The 21,742-nt window shown below is 41.6% G+C and overlaps 2 protein-coding genes across 3 annotated transcripts in view; one reads left to right on the forward strand and one right to left on the reverse strand.

Moving 5' to 3' along the window:
- The window catches only part of dmgdh (dimethylglycine dehydrogenase), a 20,782-nt gene extending 6,285 nt beyond the window's left edge, over positions 1–14,497 (reverse strand). For both annotated transcript variants that reach the window (XM_005720116.1, XM_005720115.1), the window contains exons 1-9: positions 14,224–14,497; positions 13,750–13,918; positions 10,883–10,981; positions 10,630–10,794; positions 8,151–8,355; positions 2,305–2,553; positions 2,019–2,217; positions 1,552–1,721; positions 1,296–1,449 (exon numbers count right to left, since the gene is read on the reverse strand). In XM_005720116.1, coding sequence (XP_005720173.1) covers positions 1,296–1,449; positions 1,552–1,721; positions 2,019–2,217; positions 2,305–2,553; positions 8,151–8,355; positions 10,630–10,794; positions 10,883–10,981; positions 13,750–13,918; positions 14,224–14,342 — 1,529 coding nt within the window. In that variant the 5' untranslated portion in view covers positions 14,343–14,497. The remainder of the gene's footprint in view (positions 1–1,295; positions 1,450–1,551; positions 1,722–2,018; positions 2,218–2,304; positions 2,554–8,150; positions 8,356–10,629; positions 10,795–10,882; positions 10,982–13,749; positions 13,919–14,223) is intronic.
- A 5,592-nt stretch (positions 14,498–20,089) lies between these two features.
- bhmt (betaine-homocysteine methyltransferase) overlaps positions 20,090–21,742 on the forward strand; it is a 4,340-nt gene continuing 2,687 nt past the window's right edge. The window contains exons 1-4 of the mRNA XM_013909057.1: positions 20,090–20,192; positions 20,409–20,541; positions 20,628–20,740; positions 20,870–21,095. Coding sequence (XP_013764511.1) covers positions 20,169–20,192; positions 20,409–20,541; positions 20,628–20,740; positions 20,870–21,095 — 496 coding nt within the window. The 5' untranslated portion in view covers positions 20,090–20,168. The remainder of the gene's footprint in view (positions 20,193–20,408; positions 20,542–20,627; positions 20,741–20,869; positions 21,096–21,742) is intronic.

The following is a 21,742-nucleotide window of genomic DNA, read 5'->3' on the forward strand; positions in this document are numbered from 1 at the left end:
GTAAGTTGGATTTAGTGGTTCCCATGGAGGAGAGACTGACAAGAGATTCACTGGACATGTAGGTGCCAGGAACAGAGAGCATGAGGTCCTGGGCAGGTATGGCGTCAGGAAAGAAATGTGGAAGGGTAGTGGTTGAATATGGATGGTGGTGGATTTTGCAAAAAGGATGGAAATAGCTGCGGTGATTATATTTCAAGAAGAGGGAAGAACATAGGGTGAAATATAAGAGCGGAGGACAGGGGCACACAGGTGGACACAGGTGGAGTTGAAGGTGCTTAGACTTTCATTGGGAGGGACCATGATCGACAGCATTAGAAATGAATATATCAGCAGGAAAGCTCAGCAAGTAGGGAAAGGTGAGATGGTCTTGACATCTTTGACCTCCCTACTACGCTCCACTGGATACGTGTTAAAGAAAATGGATGGATGGAAGCATGGATGAAATCAGAGAAGTTGGCCAAAGCAGAACCCCACCCCCCACAGCTGATGATAACCTCATGCTGACACTAGAGAACAAAGCCTGAGCAAAACAAACTCATACCACTACTAATATTCTGTCTTTTAACGGAGTATTCCAATATACAGGCTGATATTTTTTCCATAACATTTCTCATGTGTAGTTATCCAGTACTCATTTACACTCAATTCAGATAAAGAGATAATGTTTTAAAAGACTCCCGTGTTATAGCTGATCTGACTGCTCGGATCAACTGGCTGATCGGTCAGGCTCTACATGAGATATCATGAGATTACCCAGAGTGACTAAAAAAAAAAAAAGATGTGTGTCCAACTATTTGAGATATTCGGTCTGGCTAAAAATATACATTTTATTGTGCAAAACTGGCTAGCGGAAAGTTGCATTGCAAGACACAATAAAGGTTTTGCAAGATTATAACCGCAGCTTTTAGCTTCCATACAAACTAAAATAACTATGTCCCAGAAAGAGCCAAATATGCAACTGCCAAGAAGGCCAACTGGACATGTTTGAGGTTTGGACAACCCAAAGGCTCATCGACATGTGGGTTTGTAAAAGAGACTTGTGCATCTGCTGCATGTGTTCTTGAACAGTAGCAGCTGTTCAGTTTCAGTGGGGAATTTAAATGGTCCTCTTGTGCTAATATCGTCAGAAAGCCTGTTAGATGATCTCAGGCGAACTTGTACCTGTACTACCTGAAAGAGCTTGAAGGGTGGTGGATGTGGTGTTGTAATGCACAGTGGATTCAAGTGGAAAAAAATTAGCATTCAGATTTTCCATATCAAAAAGACACTGTTAGAAATTTACAGAGAAACCTTACTTGTATCCAATGTCATCTCCAGGTTTGTAGAACCAGTGAGGTTGCTCCCAGCCAGCATGAAAGCCCATAGATCCTTTGACTTTCAGCAGCTCATAAACACCGCTAGTTCGGCAGGTTGGTCGGCCAGCAAAACGCTCCTCCTTGGGGTAACCAACTGCAGTGACCAACAGCATGAGGACACAGCAGGCTTTTAGTAACAATATAATAGAAGGCTCTGTTCCACAAATGCTGTGCAGCTGTCCCATGTTCTTCTTACCCACATTGTTGAAGCCATAAGATTCTCGAGCTTTGGCACATATGAAGGGTACATCAGTCCACTTGCCATAGCGGTTGGGGTCACATTCGATCAGGTCGTATGGAGGTTCTCCGTTCGTGATCCATTCACTCAGGAACTTGCCTATGCCACCAGCATGAATAATACCATACCTGAACAAATATTAAATCAGAGCTTTAGGTACTATCGATTGGCTTTGATGGATTTTAAGAAAAAAAAAAAAAAGCTTTTCAAAGAAAATCAAAGTCTTCTAGAGGTTTAAGTCACACTGCATCTAAAAATATGCGCATCACATTTGTAAGTTCCATATAGTTGGGATGCAACTCCAACTGCATGTTGTAATGCTAGCCAAATCAATGACTCATACTACATCAGCTACTTTTCTGTCTTTCACCTCTTAGCAGTATTTTAGATAGATACGGTTCAGCAACACCTGACTAAACACACACCCAAAGCCAATCGCTGTCCAGTAGTTGCGAACTCCACAGTGTGGTCCAACCATAGGCAGGAGGTCAGGAGTGTATGTGATTGGTCCAGAAACAATGTTAATGATGTCAGCTTTCTTTAGTACAGGGACCATCTCCATGGCCTTTTCCACATGCTCCATTATCCTGTCCAAGTCAGACTCAAACAGCTCCTTTCCAAAACCTGCAGGCAGATAGAAACAGTCATGCACAGGAAGATGAAAACTTTGTAGAAATATTTAGATTGGAAAATCTGATGTGGCAGACAGACCTGGTGGTACTCCATCTCTCACCCAGGAGTCCTGTAAAACCATCTTTTCCATCTTCTCATAGGGGCCAAACAGCAGGCCATCTCTTTCCTGACGCAGGTAATAAGACCCCTCCAGGTCCCTGATGACCGCCAGCTCCTCCTTCAGAGCCTTCACCTCCGGTATCGTTGCTGTCACAATGTACTGGTGATGCACTGGAATAGTAGGGTGTTCAAACCCAATCATCTTGCCAACCTCCCGTGCCCAGAAACCTGAAAACAAATTAGATGCAGTCAGTTCAGCTGATGAGGTGAAGTCAGCCAACAGATAGAGTTGGCTCGCTCTCAATCTCTAAATGCATCTTTGACAAATATTTGTACAGAATTGTCGTCTCATGAAAACATAAATGTCAGTCAGTTAAAGGTGAAGGCTCAAGATTTCTAGCTTATCTTTGCATAAAGGGGAATCATGATGCTAGCAAACAACAGCCATTTCAAAAATGTAGCTTCTCATAAAAATTTACAGAAGCAGAGTGGTAACAATCATCTTACTCACAGCATGAAACTGGGCTTCCTATTTAAAGAAACATTTTTTAAAGGATGTTTTTCTTTTATTGTTTGATTCTTTATAAAACTACCAAACAGATTACAGAATGTCTAAAAGGTCTGTTGTCTCTGTGTTTTTAAATTGAAACAGCAATTTATTATCATTATCATGGCATGATCAGATTGTGGAAGAAATGTGATTTAAGTGACTTTGAATGGGGCATGGTTGTTACTGCCAGATGGGCTGGTCTGAGTATCTTAGAAATGGCTGTTGTACTGGGATTTTCCAACACAACCATCTTTAGGGTTTACAGACAATAATCCAGAAAAGAAAGAATATCTAGTGAGCAACAGTTCTTTGGGTGAAAATGTTCATGCGAAAGATGAAAGAAAAATGGCCAGAGTGCTTCAAGCTGATAAGAAGGTAACAGCAAGTCAAATAACGATTTGTTACAACCAAGATATGCAGAAGAGCATCCCTGAATGCTCATCGTGTCTAAACTTGAAGCACATGAGCTACAGCAGCAGGGGGAGTCTGGCTGCCACTCCTGTCAGCCAAGACCAGGAAACTACAATCAAAACTGGACAATAGAAGTGCTGCAACATTTGGAGGGTAAGATCCAAATTTTGCATGAACAACATGAAAACAAGGATGTATCCTGCTTTATATCAAACAATGGTTGATGCTAGCGGTGGTGTAAAGGTTCCTGGAATATTTCCTTGGCACACATTTGGCACTTTGACACCAAATAAGCATTGTTTTAATGGCAGTCTACCTGAGTATTGCCGCTGATCACGTCTATCCCGTCATGATCACATTTGTACCCATCTTCTAATGGCTGCTTTCAGCAGGATAACACACCAGGTCACAAGGTTGAAAGTCCATCTCTAACTGGTTTCTTGAACATGACAATGATTTCATTGTACTCCACAGTCACCACATCTCAATCTAGTAGAGCATTGGGATGTGGTAGAATGGGAAATTCATATAAAGGATGTGCAGCTGACAAATCTACACCAACTATGTGATGCTATAATGTGAGTACTGACCTCTGAGGTCAGTTTTTGAAAATATGCCACCAGCAGGTGGTCCAATCCAATACTGGCAAGGTGTGCTAGTACTGGTGCAAGCTGGATTTCTAATAACACTGACTGCTGGAGTATTTCATCACTTGCAAGGAGGGTTAAGGGATTAGATTTCATAAAAATGTCACATCACAGGGGCAAACACACAGGTGTACACATAGATATATGCAAGACAGACACACATAAGACCCGAAAATGAAGGCAAGAATAAATAGGACAGCACAGATTAAATAGATTCAATATAAACCACGAGGAACTAGTTTAAGAGCCCTGTCGCTAATCTAATGTATAAGCATTACAGCATTAGAAGCAAAAAAGAAAAAAGAAAATACAAGTCACAACTTTAAAAATCACATGTTATGAGAAGACACCAGACGTGAATCAGAAGTTACCCTCAGGGTTCAAAGCTCTACATTATTCACCAGGGCAGTTTTTTCACATAGAGGGCACTTCAGTGTGTAGAAGGAATACTAAGCTTAATTTACAACATCACAACATTTTGGTTAAGTTGCTTACTTGAATGTGTTCACTTAGAGTTTCCCCAACTCTTTCTCTTAAAACAATTAATTTGCATACACCTGAAGTACAGCATAACCCGTTTTATAAATTAATAGCCACAAAACAAATATGCTGGGACACGTGAAAGCAACACAGATGTGTACTAATGCCTTTGCTGGGGCCCAGAGTGTGAAGCCAGAGAAAAACCTGTTGATCCCTGCTATCTTTAGCCAAGTGTTGCAACAAACTCTTGTCAGCAACTCTTCACAAGAATTTGTATTCAATCTATGTACTCATATGCAAGTCTGCAGCATAATAACATTGCAGATTCTATTTACAGTTGGTTACAGGTTGGAGCTTCATATACACAACACTTTAAGAGTTACTGAGTTACCTAGTAAACATTGGTTAATGGAGTAAAGTTTGTTTCTCTGAGAATTATAATAGTCAGACCAATTTACTGTAAAATCAGAGGCTAAAACAGCTGTTTGCCACATGCTCAGAATATGTCTAGTTCAGTGGGTGCTGCTAGTCAACTGTGGTATGAGTAAAACAACTTTGAAGAGACTCAGTTTATTATCAGCTACTGGAGGGAGAGCGATTCAAGTTAGCCAGAAGTAATACTTAAACCAGGGCTGCCCAATCCCAGTCCTCAAGAGCAACTATCCTGCAGCTTTTAGATGCATCCCTACTCCAACACAGCTGAATCAAATGGTTTGATTACCTCTTCAGCATGCCATCATGTTTGGCAAAGGCCTGATAACAAGCCATTCATTTGATTCGGGTGTGTGGGAACAAGGATGCATCTAAAAGCTGCAGGACGGTAGCTCTCGAGGACCGGGATTGGGCACCCCTGAAAACGATTCAAAACAAAAAATGGTTAACCCAGTTTATATGTTACAATGTGAGGCACTGAATGGTCAGAAGAGATATCCAGAAGTGATGGATTGTAGTTTATATAATTAGCTAAATGTAAAGGATAACATAATGCAAAACTGCCAAATCACACTTACTGCTTCCACAGGAATTCAGAGGGCAGGTAGCAGCAGGTGCTGCTAAAAATGCACTTAATTTATGGATCATTAGAAAGTGTGAACACCTGTATATAGTTTTGTTGGCATTTTGCTGGTCTGGAAGATTCAGGGCTGTGTCAACACAAAGCCACAATTGCTGCAAAGTCAGATTGTACATTTTGGGGTGGCTGTGGCTCAGGAAGTAGAGCAGGTCCCTTACTAATTAGAAGTTTGGTGGTTTGATGCCGCTCTGTTCCAGTCCGCATGCAAAATATACTTGGTCAAGATACTAAGGTGCTCTCCGACGTATCCATCGCAGTATGAGTGTGTATGAATTTTAGATTTTTAGCACAGAAAAAGTGCTTGTGTGAATGATTGATTAAGGCGAGCTAAACAGAAGTGCTCTGAGTGCTCAGAGTAGATATAAGAACCAGCCCATTTACAATGTTCGCATAGACTGCAAAAGAACCCCCCCAGCAAAAGCTACATTTCAGACTGTACAGGGCTTGGTTAGCATGCTAAATTTTAAAATTAATGACAGTACAAAAAAACCCCAAAAAAACCCACTGAGCAGGTATCACTTGTTTGGAAGGGTTGCCAGAAGAAAGCCTCTTCTCTTCTCATATGAACAAACCACAAGACCTCTGCAACAATGTCCTTTGGACAGACAAAGTGTAGTCACAGCATAAACACCTCATAACAACTGTGGAGGTGGAGGGGTGATAATAATCTGGGCTTGTTTTGCAGCCAAAGGACATGGGCACCTTGCAGTCCCTGAGTCGACCATGAATTCCTCTGCATATTGCAGTTTCTACAGTCAAACATGAGGCAATCTGTTCAACAGCTAGTGCTTGGCTGAAATTTATGTCATACAACAAGACAGTGATCCCAAGCACATAAGAAAATCTGCAACTGAATGACCGAAAAAGAAAATAATCAAGTTGCTGCAATAGCCCAATCAAAGTCAAGACTCCTGACTGAAAGGCTGTGGGCGGGGCCTTAAGTGAGCGGTGCAAAAACAAACACTCATAAACCTCAATGAACTAAAGCAAGGTTTTAACTTTGCTAGTCTGGCCATACATTTACACTATTTCATCATGTGATCTGCTATAATAAGGATTGATAAGGAAATGAAAGGGTGAGCTACAAGTTACTGATCTAATGCTAATGAATAGTTTTTAAGACTAACGGTTAAGTAAGAGCTAAAAATGATAACTAGTGAAGTATTAGAAACAGTTTTTATTAATAACAGATTGAAAGTTATGCAATGGTGCAAAAATACATGCAAAAAAAAAAAAAATCACTGAAACAAAAAATGAAATTCCAAGTAAGTAGAACCAAACCAGCCTGTGCACACATATTTTACATGATGAACAGACTCTAGTACTACAGACAGAAACATTGAGAAAACACTGAAGATAATCAAACGATCGCCTCGTATATTAGGTTCACATGGCAACCATGAGCTTTGGCTTCAACTGAGCCCTCTTTGGTAAGGAGGATGCTTTGATAGGAAGAGGACTTACAGGCTGTACTGCAGACCACACTTTCAACTGTGAGATGTTTTCAACAAAGAGATGTTTGCTGTAGAAGCATAGAGTTTGAGAATGTAAAGGCGTTTTTTGCCACGCTATGTGAGACTGCCCATGAAGCACAAGAAACTCAAGAACCACAAAAAATTATATTAATCGAATAAATTTAAACTTATTTTGTAAAACTTTGCCTTTTGTTAAAGCTAAACCACAAACCCAAGGTCCCTGCATGCAAGAAGGAGCAGCTGCACAGCAGTAGTGAAAGGCTTAGAACTGCATGTCAGGAGGAGGAGGATTACATGTGCTGCTGCTTCAAGATTGGATGAAATCTGACCTGTTGCCCTAAGTCGATTGGCTGTTACAGTGATGGCGAAATGCCAGCAAGGCCTCAACATAACTGGATTCAACCAGAGTAAAGAAAATATGAAAGGAAGAAAATGTGAATGAAGTAGTAAATATGCTCTGCTGCTAAACATTTGCTATTTTCAGCTTCTTTACACCTTTGTGTGTGCTCCAAAACACATGAACAGACATAGTTTTGTTTCTAGTTCGTTATTTTTAAACTGTGCACATCTTTCAAATTCTTGTATTTTTTTTGGAGGTGGTTGTTTGACTACAGTCGCTATTTCATTTGCCATTTGTTTCTAAGTTTGTGCATTACATTAAAAAAAAAGGGTGACTAATGAAATGCATGACTCCACAGGGGAGCACAGACAGGAGAAAGAGAGTGAAGCACATTCTTGAACTTCTGCCAGAAAAACAGGCAACAGCAGCAAAGAGCCGCGGCCAACAAAATCTCCCAAGAACTGGTATGACCCGGTTCAGACCAAAAACTCTGTTTTCTAAACTTTTCAGCCAGTGGTCAGGGTGGGCAAAGGTCTCCTACCAGAGTATCTATAGATAGATAAGATGTTTTACTGTGCTCTGAAATCCGATATCTATCCTTTTCCCACAAAAAAAGAAACAAATAAAACAAAAACTATTCTTCTTTTACCAACATACACACGAAGAAACTTGAGACAAAGAAGAAAAATCTGGACTTGAACATATTCACATGTGAGTTGCAGACTGCACTTATTCCCTTGTACTTTTCCTTACATTTTCTGCATGGATATAGTGTTTAGCATCTAAAATATCAGGATCACCGCTCCTATTATCCTTTGAATAAATGCGTATAGAGATTATGAATATTCACCTGCTGTGTTGACAATGCGGTTTGCCCGAATTGTTCCATGAGAGGTCTGCACGTCCCACTTGCCATCAGACGTTGGCTCGAGGCTCATCACGGGGGCATTATTATAAATCTGGGCACCATACATACGAGCTCCAGCAGCCAGAGCCATAGTCAGAGAGTAAGGGTCGATGTGGCCGTCTCCTGGGGTGTAAAGACCTGCCAACACCTAAGATTAAACAGAAACCTTCACACAACAAATTCAAAATGGTGATTCAATAATAATAATAATAAACTTAATAATTAGCTGATCAAGCAGCTCCATGAAGATATATTGCTAACAGTGAAATATATCAACGACTCTAAGCACTTAAGCAGATGCAGGTCAACAACATATCAACAGATGTCTCATTCTTTGGGTCATTTAACTTAAGAGGTTTGTAGGTTTTACCTTTCTAAGCTGATGTCATACCAAAAACCTAATATTCGATCAACTAATTATTCCCTTATCATAACTGTGTTTGGTAAATTTCAGGAGCGCTGGATCAGGTCAACTTTAAAGCCCAACTTTACAACACTCGTCGAGATGTTTAGCTTTGGATCTAATGCTAAACTGTGAACTTTGGACAGAGCCAAGAGCACAAAACCAGGAACAATGACATGTTTCAGCAATAAAATAATAATAAAAACATTTCTAAATTTATTTTAAACTTTAATAGCTCATCCATTTTTCAGCAAGATTTCTAATCGTGTTTAAAGCTCAGATAAAGTAATAATTTTTACATATTTCTTGATTTGGATCACTCCCAACCGGTCATGACAGATGGCTGGCCTTCCCCAAGCCAGAGGTTGCTTCCTGTTAAAAGGGAGTTTTTCCTTCCCACTGTCACCAGGTGTTTGCTCACATGGGGTTCATCTTACTGTAGGGGTTTTCTCTCTATTGTAGAGTCTACAAACCTAATTTAATCATTAAATATAGATATAGATACACAGATATAGATCAGGGATACATTTATACTGACATGATTATCTGAAATGTCTGAACTAGATGGAACTAGTTTGTTTACAAAACCATGCTACAAATAAAAGATGCAGAGAGTCATTTAGAAATGTCACATAGTTTGTGCCATTTGAGAGTCTAGCACTCCAGTGTTACAATACTCTCAGCACTTTTTAAAGTATGTACCAGAGCAGCATTACAACTAAGCAGACGCATGCATGGTCTTAAGTGGGGGAATGTTTATGGCAAGTATCTAACCAGTTCTTGAAATACATTGCTTGAAATCTGTTAAACAATGAGCTCATCACTTTATCTTGTATTTTCAATATAACAGCTGATAGAGGGTTATGAGAACCTTTTACTGTCTAAAAGCTGGCATTGGAATTGCCTGCAAAAATCCAGTATTGGTCGGAGTCTAAGTTAAACATCTCCTTGCTGTAGTTTCATAATGGAAAAGGAAGCACTCCAAGAACGCAAATGTCCGCCAAGGCAGTTCACTGTCTGGGCAGTGTTTCCTTTTAAGGGAATAGCATTATATTTTATTTATATTTATTTTGTTTTCTTTAATCTTTTTTAACGTGCTTTCAGAGGTTTGTAGCGCACTAAAAACCATGACCAATGTTTACTTTAATTAAACAAACAGGAGAAGGTAATGGATAATAGGTATTGATTTGTAATCAACAGGGAATGAATATTATTACTTATACAATATAGAGCTTATTGTATAATATTATTATTATTTATAATTTTATGAAAGTTTGACCATATTTGATGTTGAAGAAAAAGTCAGAAGTCCAAAAGTAATGTGATATTTAGAATGCCCATATATCATTCTCTATATGCTGTCAATACAAACAACTGCAGTAAGGAAAAAGGGTTTTAAATAGCTCTGCACAGCATCTCTCTGACTTTCAGATTAATCTACTGACTTTTATAAAAGGTCAGAGGTCAAATGTGACATGATACTTAAAATCTTTATACAGTACTTTCTATATGTTGGCAATACAAAGCACACTTGTAAGACTCATCTAAGTTAAACGGTTATTTCTTGACAAACAGGTCATTACGCTGACCTCAATGACCTTGGTGGATGTAAGAAAAATTTTAAGGCACTTACTCTCCACCCCTATAAAGTTTTATCAAAATTAATCTAAAACTTTTCGAGCTGTTGCGCTTCTAGACAGTAAGCATGGCAAGCACGTGTGCAAAAAAACATATCCTCCATAGCAGAGGTAATAATTAGTGAACAGTTAGCAGAGTGATATTTATCTTCTCTAACTCTTGTCAAGAAGTCAAGTATTTGGCTTTAAAAGTTTTAGGTGATTAAATACCAAAAAACCACATCTGTCAAGGTTCAGATAAACACTGTGCTTCTTCACACTTTCTAATGCCTGTTTCAAGACAATAAAAAAATTGAGCAGGAACAAGTTTGAGAACAATCGAATTAATGACTTCTTGCTATCAGAAGTCATTAATGTGACTAATCCACAAAGGCATACAGACCTTATCCATATTAAGCAGAGGGAAGAGTTCTTGGATTTTTTCTGGTCCGATGAGGTACTGTTCTGTCACATGCCAGTGTGTGCGGGTCATCTGGTACTTCATTTCATCCACTCGAATCGGCGTTGAAGCAATACGAATGCTGCCAGGCTGGTGCAAGCCCACTGCCTGCAGAGAAAGTCAATATAAAAGATATACAAATATACAAATACAGTTATGCTTGTAAAAGCTGTGAAAGCTAAGGAAAGTACCTCACCTGTCCAGTTTCAGCCTCCAGGGTCTCATATAATTTTATGCTGTCATGATGGATTTTCTTGAGGTTGATCCCTGGATGGTAGTATGTTGTCAAGCCAGCCTAAAATACAAACACACCATTAAGATAATTGGAAAATACACCCAGCAAGATACTGCTTTCACATATTCCAGCTTAAAGCTGCAAGAACTGCTTTTTGGCCACTTGGGGGCAGCAAAAAAAAAAAAAATCAATGAGCCAAAACACTAAAATATTCCTTAAAGCTGTGGGAGCTCTAAGGAGCATTATAGCAATATACATAATCTGAACCGCTAATATCGCTCTTCATTAAACATCCATCCATCCATCCATCGTCATCCACTTTGGCCCGGGTCGGGTCGCGGGGGCAGCAGCCTAAGCAAAGAGGCCCAGACCTCCCTCTCCCCAGCCACCTCCTCCAGCTTGTCCGGAGGAATACCAAGGCGTTCCCAGGCCAGCCGAGAGATATAATCTCTCCAGCGTGTCCTGGGTCTGCCCCGGGGCCTCCTCCCGGTGGGACATGCCTGGAACACCTCACCCAGGAGGCGCCCAGGGGGCATCCTTGTCAGATGCCCAAACCACCTCAGCTGGCTCCTTTCGATGTGGAGCAGCAGCTGCTCTACTCTGAGCCCCTCCCGGATGGCCGAACTTCTCACCCTATCTCTAAGGGAGAGGCCAGCCACCCTTCGGAGGAAGCTCATTTCTGCCGCTTGTATCCGCGATCTTGTTCTTTCGGTCACTACCCACAGCTCGTGGCCACAGGTGAGGGTAGGGACGTAGATCGACCGGTAAATTGAGAGCTTCGCTTTTACACTCAGCTCCCTCTTCACCACGACGGACCGGTGCAACGTCCGCATTACTGCAGCTGCAGCCCCAATCCGTCTGTCGATCTCCGGCTCCCTTCTCCCATCACTCGCGAACAAGACCCCGAGATACTTGAACTCCTCCACTTGGGGCAGGAACTCATCCCCGACCCGGAGTGGGCACTCCACCCTTTTCCGGCTGAGAACCATGGCCTCAGATTTGGAGGTGCTGATCCTCATTCCCGCTGCTTCACACTCGGCTGCGAACCGCTCCAGTGCGAGCTGGAGGCCCTCACCCGATGAAGCCAACAGAACCACATCATCTGCAAAAATCAGAGATGAGATTCTGAGGCCACCAAAGCGAAAGCCCTCCGCCACTTGGCTGCGCCTAGAAATCCTGTCCATAAAAATTATGAACAGAACTGGAGACAAAGGGCAGCCCTGGAGAAGCCCATCACCCACCGGGAACGAGTCCGACTTATTGCCGGCAATGCGAACCAAGCTCTTGCAACGGTTGTATAGGGATCGAATGGCCCGTAGCAATGGGCCAGACACCCCATATTCCCGCAACACCTCCCACAGGACACCCCGAGGGACACGGTCGAATGCCTTCTCCAAGTCCACAAAACACATGTAGACTGGTTGGGCAAACTCCCATGCACCCTCAAGTATCCTGGAGAGGATAAAGAGCTGGTCCAGTGTTCCGCGACCAGGACGAAAACCGCATTGTTCCTCCTGTATCCGAGGTTCGACTAACGGACGAACTCTCCTTTCCAGCACCCTGGCATAGACTTTCCCAGGGAGGCTGAGGAGTGTGATCCCCCTGTAGTTGGAACACACCCTCCGGTCCCCTTTTAAACATTAAAAAAGAAATCACAACTTCTGCCAGCAATGTTGTGGGGATGGAGCTGGACTCTCTTGGGGTGGTGATGGAAAAGCGAATGTTATCCAGGATAAAGTCAGTGTTGGATAATTTCTCCCACCCACTCCATGCTAGCCACAGGCGCACGTTCAGTGAGAGACTGAACCACTGAACAACACAGGAAATCATTCCTGCCTGTGGCCATCTCCCTGTACAACTCATCCACCTAATACACAGTATAGTGCTATAGCTACACCCTTTTTATATATTGTGCTATTTCTTACTTCTTGTATTGTCCATTTTTGTTATTGTTTGTACTGGAGCACTGTAACCAACATAATTTCCCCTAGGGATCAATAAAGTATTCAGATTCTGATTCGAATTACATATATTGGTTGGCAATTATAAGTCTGCAGCTACCCTAATTCCTCACCCAGTGTCCACTGGGTCCCTGCCCATCCAATGAGGCAAGTAAGTGAAGAGCAAGTTTCCCCTCTGACATGTGAAATGTCTATTAATAGTATAGGAGTGTTGCGTTTTTGTAAATGAATAACATGGAGTGTAAGGAGCAAGAGGATCAGGACCACAAGTACCTTGAAAACTTAACAGTTGCTCTCACTGGAAAGGGAGTAACAACTGGATGACAGCCACTTGCCAGTACTCGATCTAAACACTTTCACTGTCAAGGAAGGAAGAGCCAGACTTCAGTTTTCTAGCAGTATTAACCTCCTAGGACCCTTGAGTCATTTTATTATATTTTTCTTAAGTATTAAGCTAAGAAAGCTCATTCAGAGAATATAAAAATAAAGGCAATTTGAAAAAAAAATAATAATTGTTTCTCATTTTCCAAGCACAGATACCATATATACCCTCTTTCCAGTCTCTTAATTTTGACCATTTGCTTATTCTTCTCTGTTATGCAGAACTCCAACTGTCAGATTACAATTCAACTGAAGGAAAGAAGCCAAATGTAAAGATTTCTTTCAATAACTGATGTAAAATTCAAGTTTAATGGGAGCAGTGATTTATTGACTTTGGGCTGTGGTCCTTTCAACGTTAATGAAGGTAATAATGGTCGCCAACCAACATGAAAGTGAAATGTGTGACCCTGGCCTTTCTCTGGCTTCACATTCAGGACCCTGCGGACCCCTGTAGGGTCTTTGGTCTCAGCACTTTTGTAAACTTACAGCATGCCAGGTAGATCCAGCTGTCAGCTCAGTCTTCTCAAGCAGAACCACATCCTTCATCCCAGCTTTGGCCAGGTGATAGGCCAAGCTGACGCCCACACACCCTCCACCAATGATGACAGTCTCTGCAGTGTCCTTCCACCGCTTTCCCAAAACTGAAGATGCATCACTGCCAGGACAGGAAGCAATTTAACTGCAGGTAAAATAGCTACAGCGCCATGCAACATGCACAAGTTACAAAAGTAGCTTGATAATGATGTACTGAGGTCAGCAAGTTGAGACTTTAAGGTCAGATAAGACTAAAGTGTGTTAAGTCCAACAGTTTTGTGTGAAGCTTGCATATCACGTTAAGTTTTGCTGCACAAATCGATCACTTTCATGGCATTTTTAAAGCCTCATTTGTGATCGTTACCCTGACCAAAACTGGCTGCATGAGACGAATCCTTAAAAATGAATCAAACTAAACTGTCTCACCTCTCCTCTTGTTTTCTTAAGGTGCAGCTGATGGTTCTCAGAGGCTGCCCAGCGACGCCTCGACACGAGGCTAAATCTCTGCGCAACTGAACTCTGATGAGGTTTAGTATCCGAGCCATGACTGAGAAACAGTACTGATGTTTAAAAAAACTACCAATGCACCACGAAGCATGACCAGCCCCCCTCTCTCGGAGTCCCTGTACTGTCGAGTGCAGTTACAAATATCCCACTTTTGCACTGACAGCTGCTTTGGCACGCCCACAGTTCGCGAACCAAGTCAGGACGAAGGTTTAACGCAGTTAACGCTTTGTGTGCTGAGACTTCAAATGTAGGTCAGTTAGGCTGGTTCAAAAAAAAAAGAAAGAAAGAAAGAAGAAAAACTTTGTTGAGGGTTAAACTAATGTGCTGTCAGAGAAAACCCTCATTAACATTCTGTAAGAGTCTGTATTTGTTTTTGCAGTAACTGGTTTCTGAACACACTGAGTTTTTTTGTAGGTGTTAAAACTGTTGCAGGACTGTTTTCATATCTATACAGGGATGTCGTTTTAGCACAAAAACTAATGGCACTTAAAAAAATTGTGAGCATTTGATCAGTTTTCTTCAGCAACATCTAAAAAATGTAGCAGTGCCATGTGTTTATTTTATGAACAGGAAGACAACAGGAATCACTTTAGGTTTGCAGAGGTTACATAAGCTCTGCAGAAAAGGTGATTAATGTGACAGAGTCCTGTGGTCTGCCATAATGACAGCAGCGCTTTAAGCCACAAAAACATAACATGCAGAAATTATGCTTATAATGCTGCTGATTCTAGGGAGATATAAAACATACCAAAATGTGCATAACTTGTTGATTCATAGTGCAGTACAGTAACACTGTTTTTCACAGAAAGCCTTGCACCAGTTGTTTGTATCACCAGGTTTTTTGTGTCAATAGAATCGACTCACAAATGTCTGTCAGATCCAGTTTGAACAATCCATTCAGAAGCATTTATCTCTGAGTAGCCCTTGAGCCTGTAACCCAAGCGGGACAGCTGCAGCAGGTTTGAACTGGGTGCTGATAACTGCTTTATATGAACACAGAAATGAAGAAAGGATATTCACTACAGTACTGATTCATGTTGTGCATGTAATAGCTAAGCTCACAAAAAAGAAAAGCCAGAGTCTACGCAAACGCATGCAGTGGAAAAATATATAACTTTACACAAACACTTGCAAAATAACAACAACAAAGGAACAGCACCGCTGTTGCTGGACTAATTATTAACTCAAACATGGACTAGAAACAGGACTTGATCAGTTAAAAATTTACTGCGTTGTGTCTGATAAAGACAGGTTTTGGGCATCACCACACATGGTGCTGAAGATAAAACTGTAGCAGTGTATAGGCTGCCAGCTTCTGTTTGGACTATAATGTGCTGCACATTCTTTTTGCAAAACCCACCACCATCTACATTTCTTATCTTCTCCTTAACACTACCTCCTCATCACTTCTGTTCCCTTCACCTACATATCCATTTAAGTCTGCTTTGCCAATCTCTTCCTTAATGGCGACACTCTCTACCACTTAATTCAACTTACTTCATAATTCTTTCACTTCTAACTAACATCCAACTTTGGGGCATACAACAAGGTTCAACATCACACCTTTGACTTCCAGGCTCTCTTCACCTTTACAACAATCTTCACATATCTTCCTTCAAGACTACCCCTACTCCACTTGCCTTCCCATCAACATAACAGGTTGTATCCACCTCCAGTGCTCACAGCCTTGCTTCACAGCCTTGCTTCTCTTTCATCTGGTCTCCTGCACACACGATATATCTGTGATACATCTTTACCAAAATTCTCCATATCAGCCAGCTCTGTCGCTTTACCAGTCAAAGTCCCTAGATTTAAAATCTTTGCTCTCACCATCATACTCCTGTCTGTCCTTCTCTCTTGGTGCCCTCTAACACATTTTCCAGTATGGAAATCTCATTAATGGCGATCCACATGTTTTAGTTACGATGGATGCACTTCCTGATGCAACCCTCTCCATTTATCCGATCTAGGGATCGGCATTAGGAGTACCTGGCTTGTGGCCCCGACTGTGCCTGAGTTGTATATATTGAGTAAATATGTAGTCAGATTTCATATCCATGCAATTTTTGTGTTTAATAAATGTTATATGGTAATCTGTACACAGTGAAAATTATATAAATATATTTCTCCCTGTGTGTGCTTTGTCTTCAGTTCATAATGACAAGTCTGCTCTGCCGCCCTCAGAATTAACATTCCACTGGTTGTTTGGCCTCGTTGACTCTTGTGTTAGTCTGGGCTGGTTTGCCAGAGGAGTGCCATGGAGATCTAGACTAACCTAAAATATTTGTGCAGTTTTGGTTTTGCTTGTGACTAAATAAATGTGTTGCCTTTTGTTTACATATAAAAAAGTAATAATTTCATCTCTTTCTTTTAAACTTTGCAGGCAGGGGAGAGAGTATAATCAGGCAGGAAAGGCTAGGCAGCAGAGCTCAGAGAGAAGAGCTGATGAGTAGGAATAAATAAAAAAGATATTAGTGTGGTAAAACACAATCTGGCAGTCTGCTGAGGTAGAGACTTATGGCTGTGGCTGCAGAAGTTGCAGCCCAGCAGAAGCTGATGGCCTCCGCCACCTCCTGTGGCTCTGCTTCACAAGGACACACAAACTACACGGATGTGGGAATTGTTGGGGTGAATTCCAAGGGACAACTCAGATTTCATATCACAGGACCTAAAAAAAAATAAAAAAAATACAAGGACAACTAAGAGAGCACTGATTGTCTCTTTTGGTCCTTTTTGAATGTGCACCTTTTGGTCTGTAACTGGGGACAGGCATATAACAGCAGTTAGCTTGATTCTGGATCTTGAGGAGATGAGGGGGGCAGTGCAGGCTCATTTCCTGTGCTCTGTATGTCTGCAGGTTTAGCTGATGCAACAGCTAATTCTTACTCCTGTAGAGGGAGATTGATAGCCAAGAAAGGACAAAAAAGGAGAAATACTTAAGGAGACATTAAGTTGGCAGGGCAGCTGAGAACTCCAGGTGGAAGGATTGTCAGAGGGCAGTCCTCATCTCCTGGTTAGCTTTAGGAATGAGGATGGTAACCAGAACAGAGAATGTACAGTATGAGGCTCATAGGGCTAAATGCAATGTCTTCCAGACTTATGAGATGAAAGATGCATTTTATAGAGACAGAATATGATGGAATCCCATGAAAAATGAAGATGTGATTGACCAAGATTCTGATTCACTGAGGGGAGTATGGGTAAGGCAAGGAAACAAGCAGCAGTCAATCATATAGTTGGCTTTGAAGACTTTGTCATTTCAGCCACTAATTTTGCCCTGGCAGAGAGTGAGATGGAGTTTAGTCACATGTTTTTAGAAAGGTTAGCCAAATACTTTCTGCATCTCCTGAGTTAAGGTAAGAGAGAAGCAGGCCTCTGGTTGTGCCTCCCACACTGTTGAGTCTCAGTCTCAGGCAACTCCTCTCGACAAGCCAATCAGATAAGCTAGGCATGTGGGATCAGTGGCATAAATGTAGCATGGGAAAGTGAGACAAGATAGAAGACCAGGTATTTGAAGAGCACAGGGCAGTTAATTAAAGGCTTGAGAAACCCAGAGAATTGTCTCCAGGAGAATACCGTCTCAGTCTCCAACTCCATGTCTGGTGGGTTTATTTTATGGTCAGGTTCTTTTGTAAAGACAATAATGGAAAACCCAAGTGCAGTGGTAGCGCCTGACATTTTCTTTTTTTTCCTGTGATTTGAGGTTTTGTCAACTTTTCAGTGAGGGTGCTCTTAAATTTAGCAACTAATTGCCGAACAACACACACTGCACAGCAATTACACATCATTCTGCTGAATGACTGAAGAGATTCATATAGATTTTAGTGTTGTCAATGTGACAAAGCCTTTGAGTTGCTGCCTCCCATTGTTATTTTTTTTTTCATTTTTTGGATCTGGAATGATGGCTCCACTCTACTACATGCAAACATACACAGATAAAACTCCTCAGGCAACATCAGACCCATAGCAACCAGAGCTAGAAATCACCATGAAATAGCAGACCTGTACCGAAACTTTGGTAACTGATCCATATCCTCAATTTACTGTTTTTCTTTATATTGATGGAACAGTAATTTCTTGCTTTTACAGACATTTGCTCTATTGTTCTTGAACCTCACTATCGCTGGTCCCTTAATCAACTGCTCCTCCTCTCCTCCTGCAGCTGAGCAGTAGCCCCACCCAGCTTCCACACCTAAGTCTACACCCCCCACATATGGTATCATCTCTTTGGTCATTTACGGCCTAATATCAGTTAACTCTGTCTTTACAGAACAATATTTTCCAATTTCAAAAATTCCCAGATATATGTGGATCTATTTTTCCATCATTTGTCCACAAGTTTACTTTACTGGAACTAAACTTTATTGTTTTATTGTTTCTCATTAGGGCTGGGTCATGTGACCCTGAACTATCCCTTAATCATGCTGCCACATGCTCAAGACTGCTACTTTACTTCCACTGTGATGCCCTGAGCATTTCTTCTGTATGTCTCTTCTTGTTAAAATTGAGTTTTTCTTTCCCACCATCTCCAAGCACTTGCTCATGGGGAATCTGGCTGTTGGCATTTTTCTCGCAAATAATCTAGGGTCTGTGCTTTGCAGTATAAACACCTTGAGGTGATGGTTGCTGTGAATATGTGAGTATTGCTTATTTTACATAGGTAAATGATTTAAATACTTCTTTCATTACTTTGCTAAACAGTTAGACTTTTCATATAATACTGCATATTCAAGTACAGAAAACTGTGTAGGACCCTAAAAACATGGCATGCTAGGTGAACAGGGTCTCAGTTACCATGGCAGTTGTGTGGCAAATGAAGACTTGAGCCAAAGACCTGAACCTGAGGATCTGACCCCAGTTTACATCACTGTTGTCTATATTCAGCCCTGTCACACCCAAACAACCTACACCTTACTGGTTTGTAAGGTGTAATCACCAGGGGTGCCTCCAGAATTTTTACATAGGGGTGGCCATATGGGGGCCACTAAAAATATTAGGGTGGCAAACCAAAAACAGAATTTCCAGTCTTATTATGATGTTGTCAAATATAGGCTACTTGAAAAATATGGCAAAAAAAAGGGAGAAAGAAAAGAATTATATGCCTAGTTAATTTTCTGCTATCAAAGATGATATCACTGAAAACAGGTACATATTACAAATCTAATAAGATTTTGAAATCCATAACAATCTGTTTTAAGCAGGAATAAATAACAAATTAATGGCATTCAACTCGTTGTGGGGTGTCTTCCTCTCTCTTGTGCTCATGTTTATTAGAATCATTACCAAAATAGGACAACCTTGCCAGGGGAGGCCACTGGAGGGGCCAGCAAATTTTGGGGGATGGGCAGTGCCACCCCTGGCCCCCCTTGGTGGCTCCCTTGTGACCACATCGTTGTTTTCCCAGTTGCCATTGACATAACATCATCAGTGAGCATACACACACAATTCATTCAGCTCTTTCTTAGGCATAACTGACCTACAAACACAAAAATTAGGCAGTGCTGTCTGACCCTGTGTGTTCACTGACCTGACCTGTCCTTACACAAACACTGCGAAAAATCATTTTAGAAAACTTTTTTTTTTTTATAGGTAATGGTTTCAAACTTCCTATAAAGGTTAGATGCTGTACTTTTATTCCGCAAAAGTGATCAAACAACGCCTCTCCACAGAGCCGAGATTTTACGGATTCTGCGCCGTCACCAACAACGAGATCAGAAGTGGAAGAGGGAGGTGGTATTCGGGTGACATCAGGAGCGACACACCCATCTTGGATTATAAATGCAGCGTGGGTGCAGTAAGCGAGCCTTTTCCAAACTCAAGACTCTGCTGCTGAGAAGTGTGAGGCGGTCACTGCTACAGTAATCATGGCACCAGCGGGAGAAAAGAAGGTAGGCGTGCACTCCGATCAGTCCTGGATAATGATTGCGCTGCACACGTTGTATTTTGTTTTTGTTTATTATGTTTCTCGTCATGTTGCATGATTAAAAAATGTAAAGGGCGCTCTGAACTTGAATCAGCTTGTGCGCGCTTCATGCAATGAAATGGGTGTTGTGCAGCTCTGTGTGTGTTGTTTTGATTTGATTTGCGTGTTAACTTCACGGCAGAACATTTTGAAGCGCCTGGATGCAGGAGAGGTCGTTATTGGGGACGGAGGCTTTGTCTTCGCGCTCGAGAAGAGAGGTTATGTAAAAGCCGGGCCGTGGACACCTGAAGCTGCTGCCGAGCACCCCGAAGCGGGTAGGACTCTGCTTGCTCTCCATTTAAAGCTTAAATGTTGAAGTTCCAGTTTTGTCAGTGCTGAATGGGGGGTGTTGTGTTTGCAGTGCGGCAGCTGCACAGAGAGTTCCTGAGAGCTGGTTCCAATGTCATGCAGACGTTCACTTTCTACGCAAGCGATGACAAACTAGAGAACAGGGGCCAGACTCTGAGCTTCACCGTGAGTTTGTTTTCATGTGCAGCTGCTCTGAGCTCTCATCAAGCATGCAGAGGGGTTTAAACGCACTCAAAACATGAAAGTTGAACTGATTTATAAGTGGTTTTAAAAAACATTTCCTTTCATCCACAGGGACGCCAAATAAACGAAGCAGCTTGTGACCTGGCCAGAGAGGTGGCCAATGAGGGTGACGCTCTGGTGGCAGGTGGAGTCTCTCAGACCCCGGCATACCTCAGCGGCAAGACCGAGGAGGAGGTCAAGGCCATCTTCATTAAACAGATTGATGTCTTTGTCCAGAAAAATGTCGACTTCTTGATTGCAGAGGTATGCCGTAAACTTAAACATTTCCTTCTGGAAACTTAAAGCAACTTTTGATAAGAGATCACTTAGGTCAACATTTAAAGAGATGTCCCTGAACTAGAACTGTCTCGGTGCAGATTTGGGAGTAAAGCAAAGTTAACAAAACCATTGCAGCAGGTTAGAATATCATCTCTTCTCCTGTCTCTGAATGACTTTATTAATAATGAAACATTTTCAGCTTGGGCATCTTTGCAATTAGAAATGCATTTATTCATGCATTTATATATTTTATGTCTATATATTCATGTAATTCCCCTCTCGTAAGGTGCTGAACTCTGAAGAAGTCTGGAGGGGGTGTTACACCATGTCATTGTATAACTGCTCACATTTCAGTATCTAAATGCTGGAGCCCAGGTTTACTAATGACCACTTTATATATTTTTTCCACTTAGACTTGAGAAAGAAAGTCGTCTCAGTGAGTAGCAAAGTCACCTCCCTTGGTTGCAGACACGGCCCTTCTGTTTGCTTAAATAGCACAAGTAACTGAGATAAGTGTATCCTGCAAAAAAATGTATTTGAATGTGTTTCTCATGACACTGTACTGTACTCATGACTGTACGCCTTTATGGACCGGTATGTTGAATTCAGGTTGAGGGGTACCAAAGAGCTCCCACAGCAGCTTTAAACTGTTTTAGTAATTCAGCA

The sequence above is a fragment of the Pundamilia nyererei genome, unplaced genomic scaffold (assembly GCF_000239375.1).
Source record: "Pundamilia nyererei isolate P.nyererei 1_Seehausen unplaced genomic scaffold, PunNye1.0 scaffold00002, whole genome shotgun sequence".
Classification (NCBI taxonomy): Eukaryota; Metazoa; Chordata; class Actinopteri; order Cichliformes; family Cichlidae; genus Pundamilia; species Pundamilia nyererei.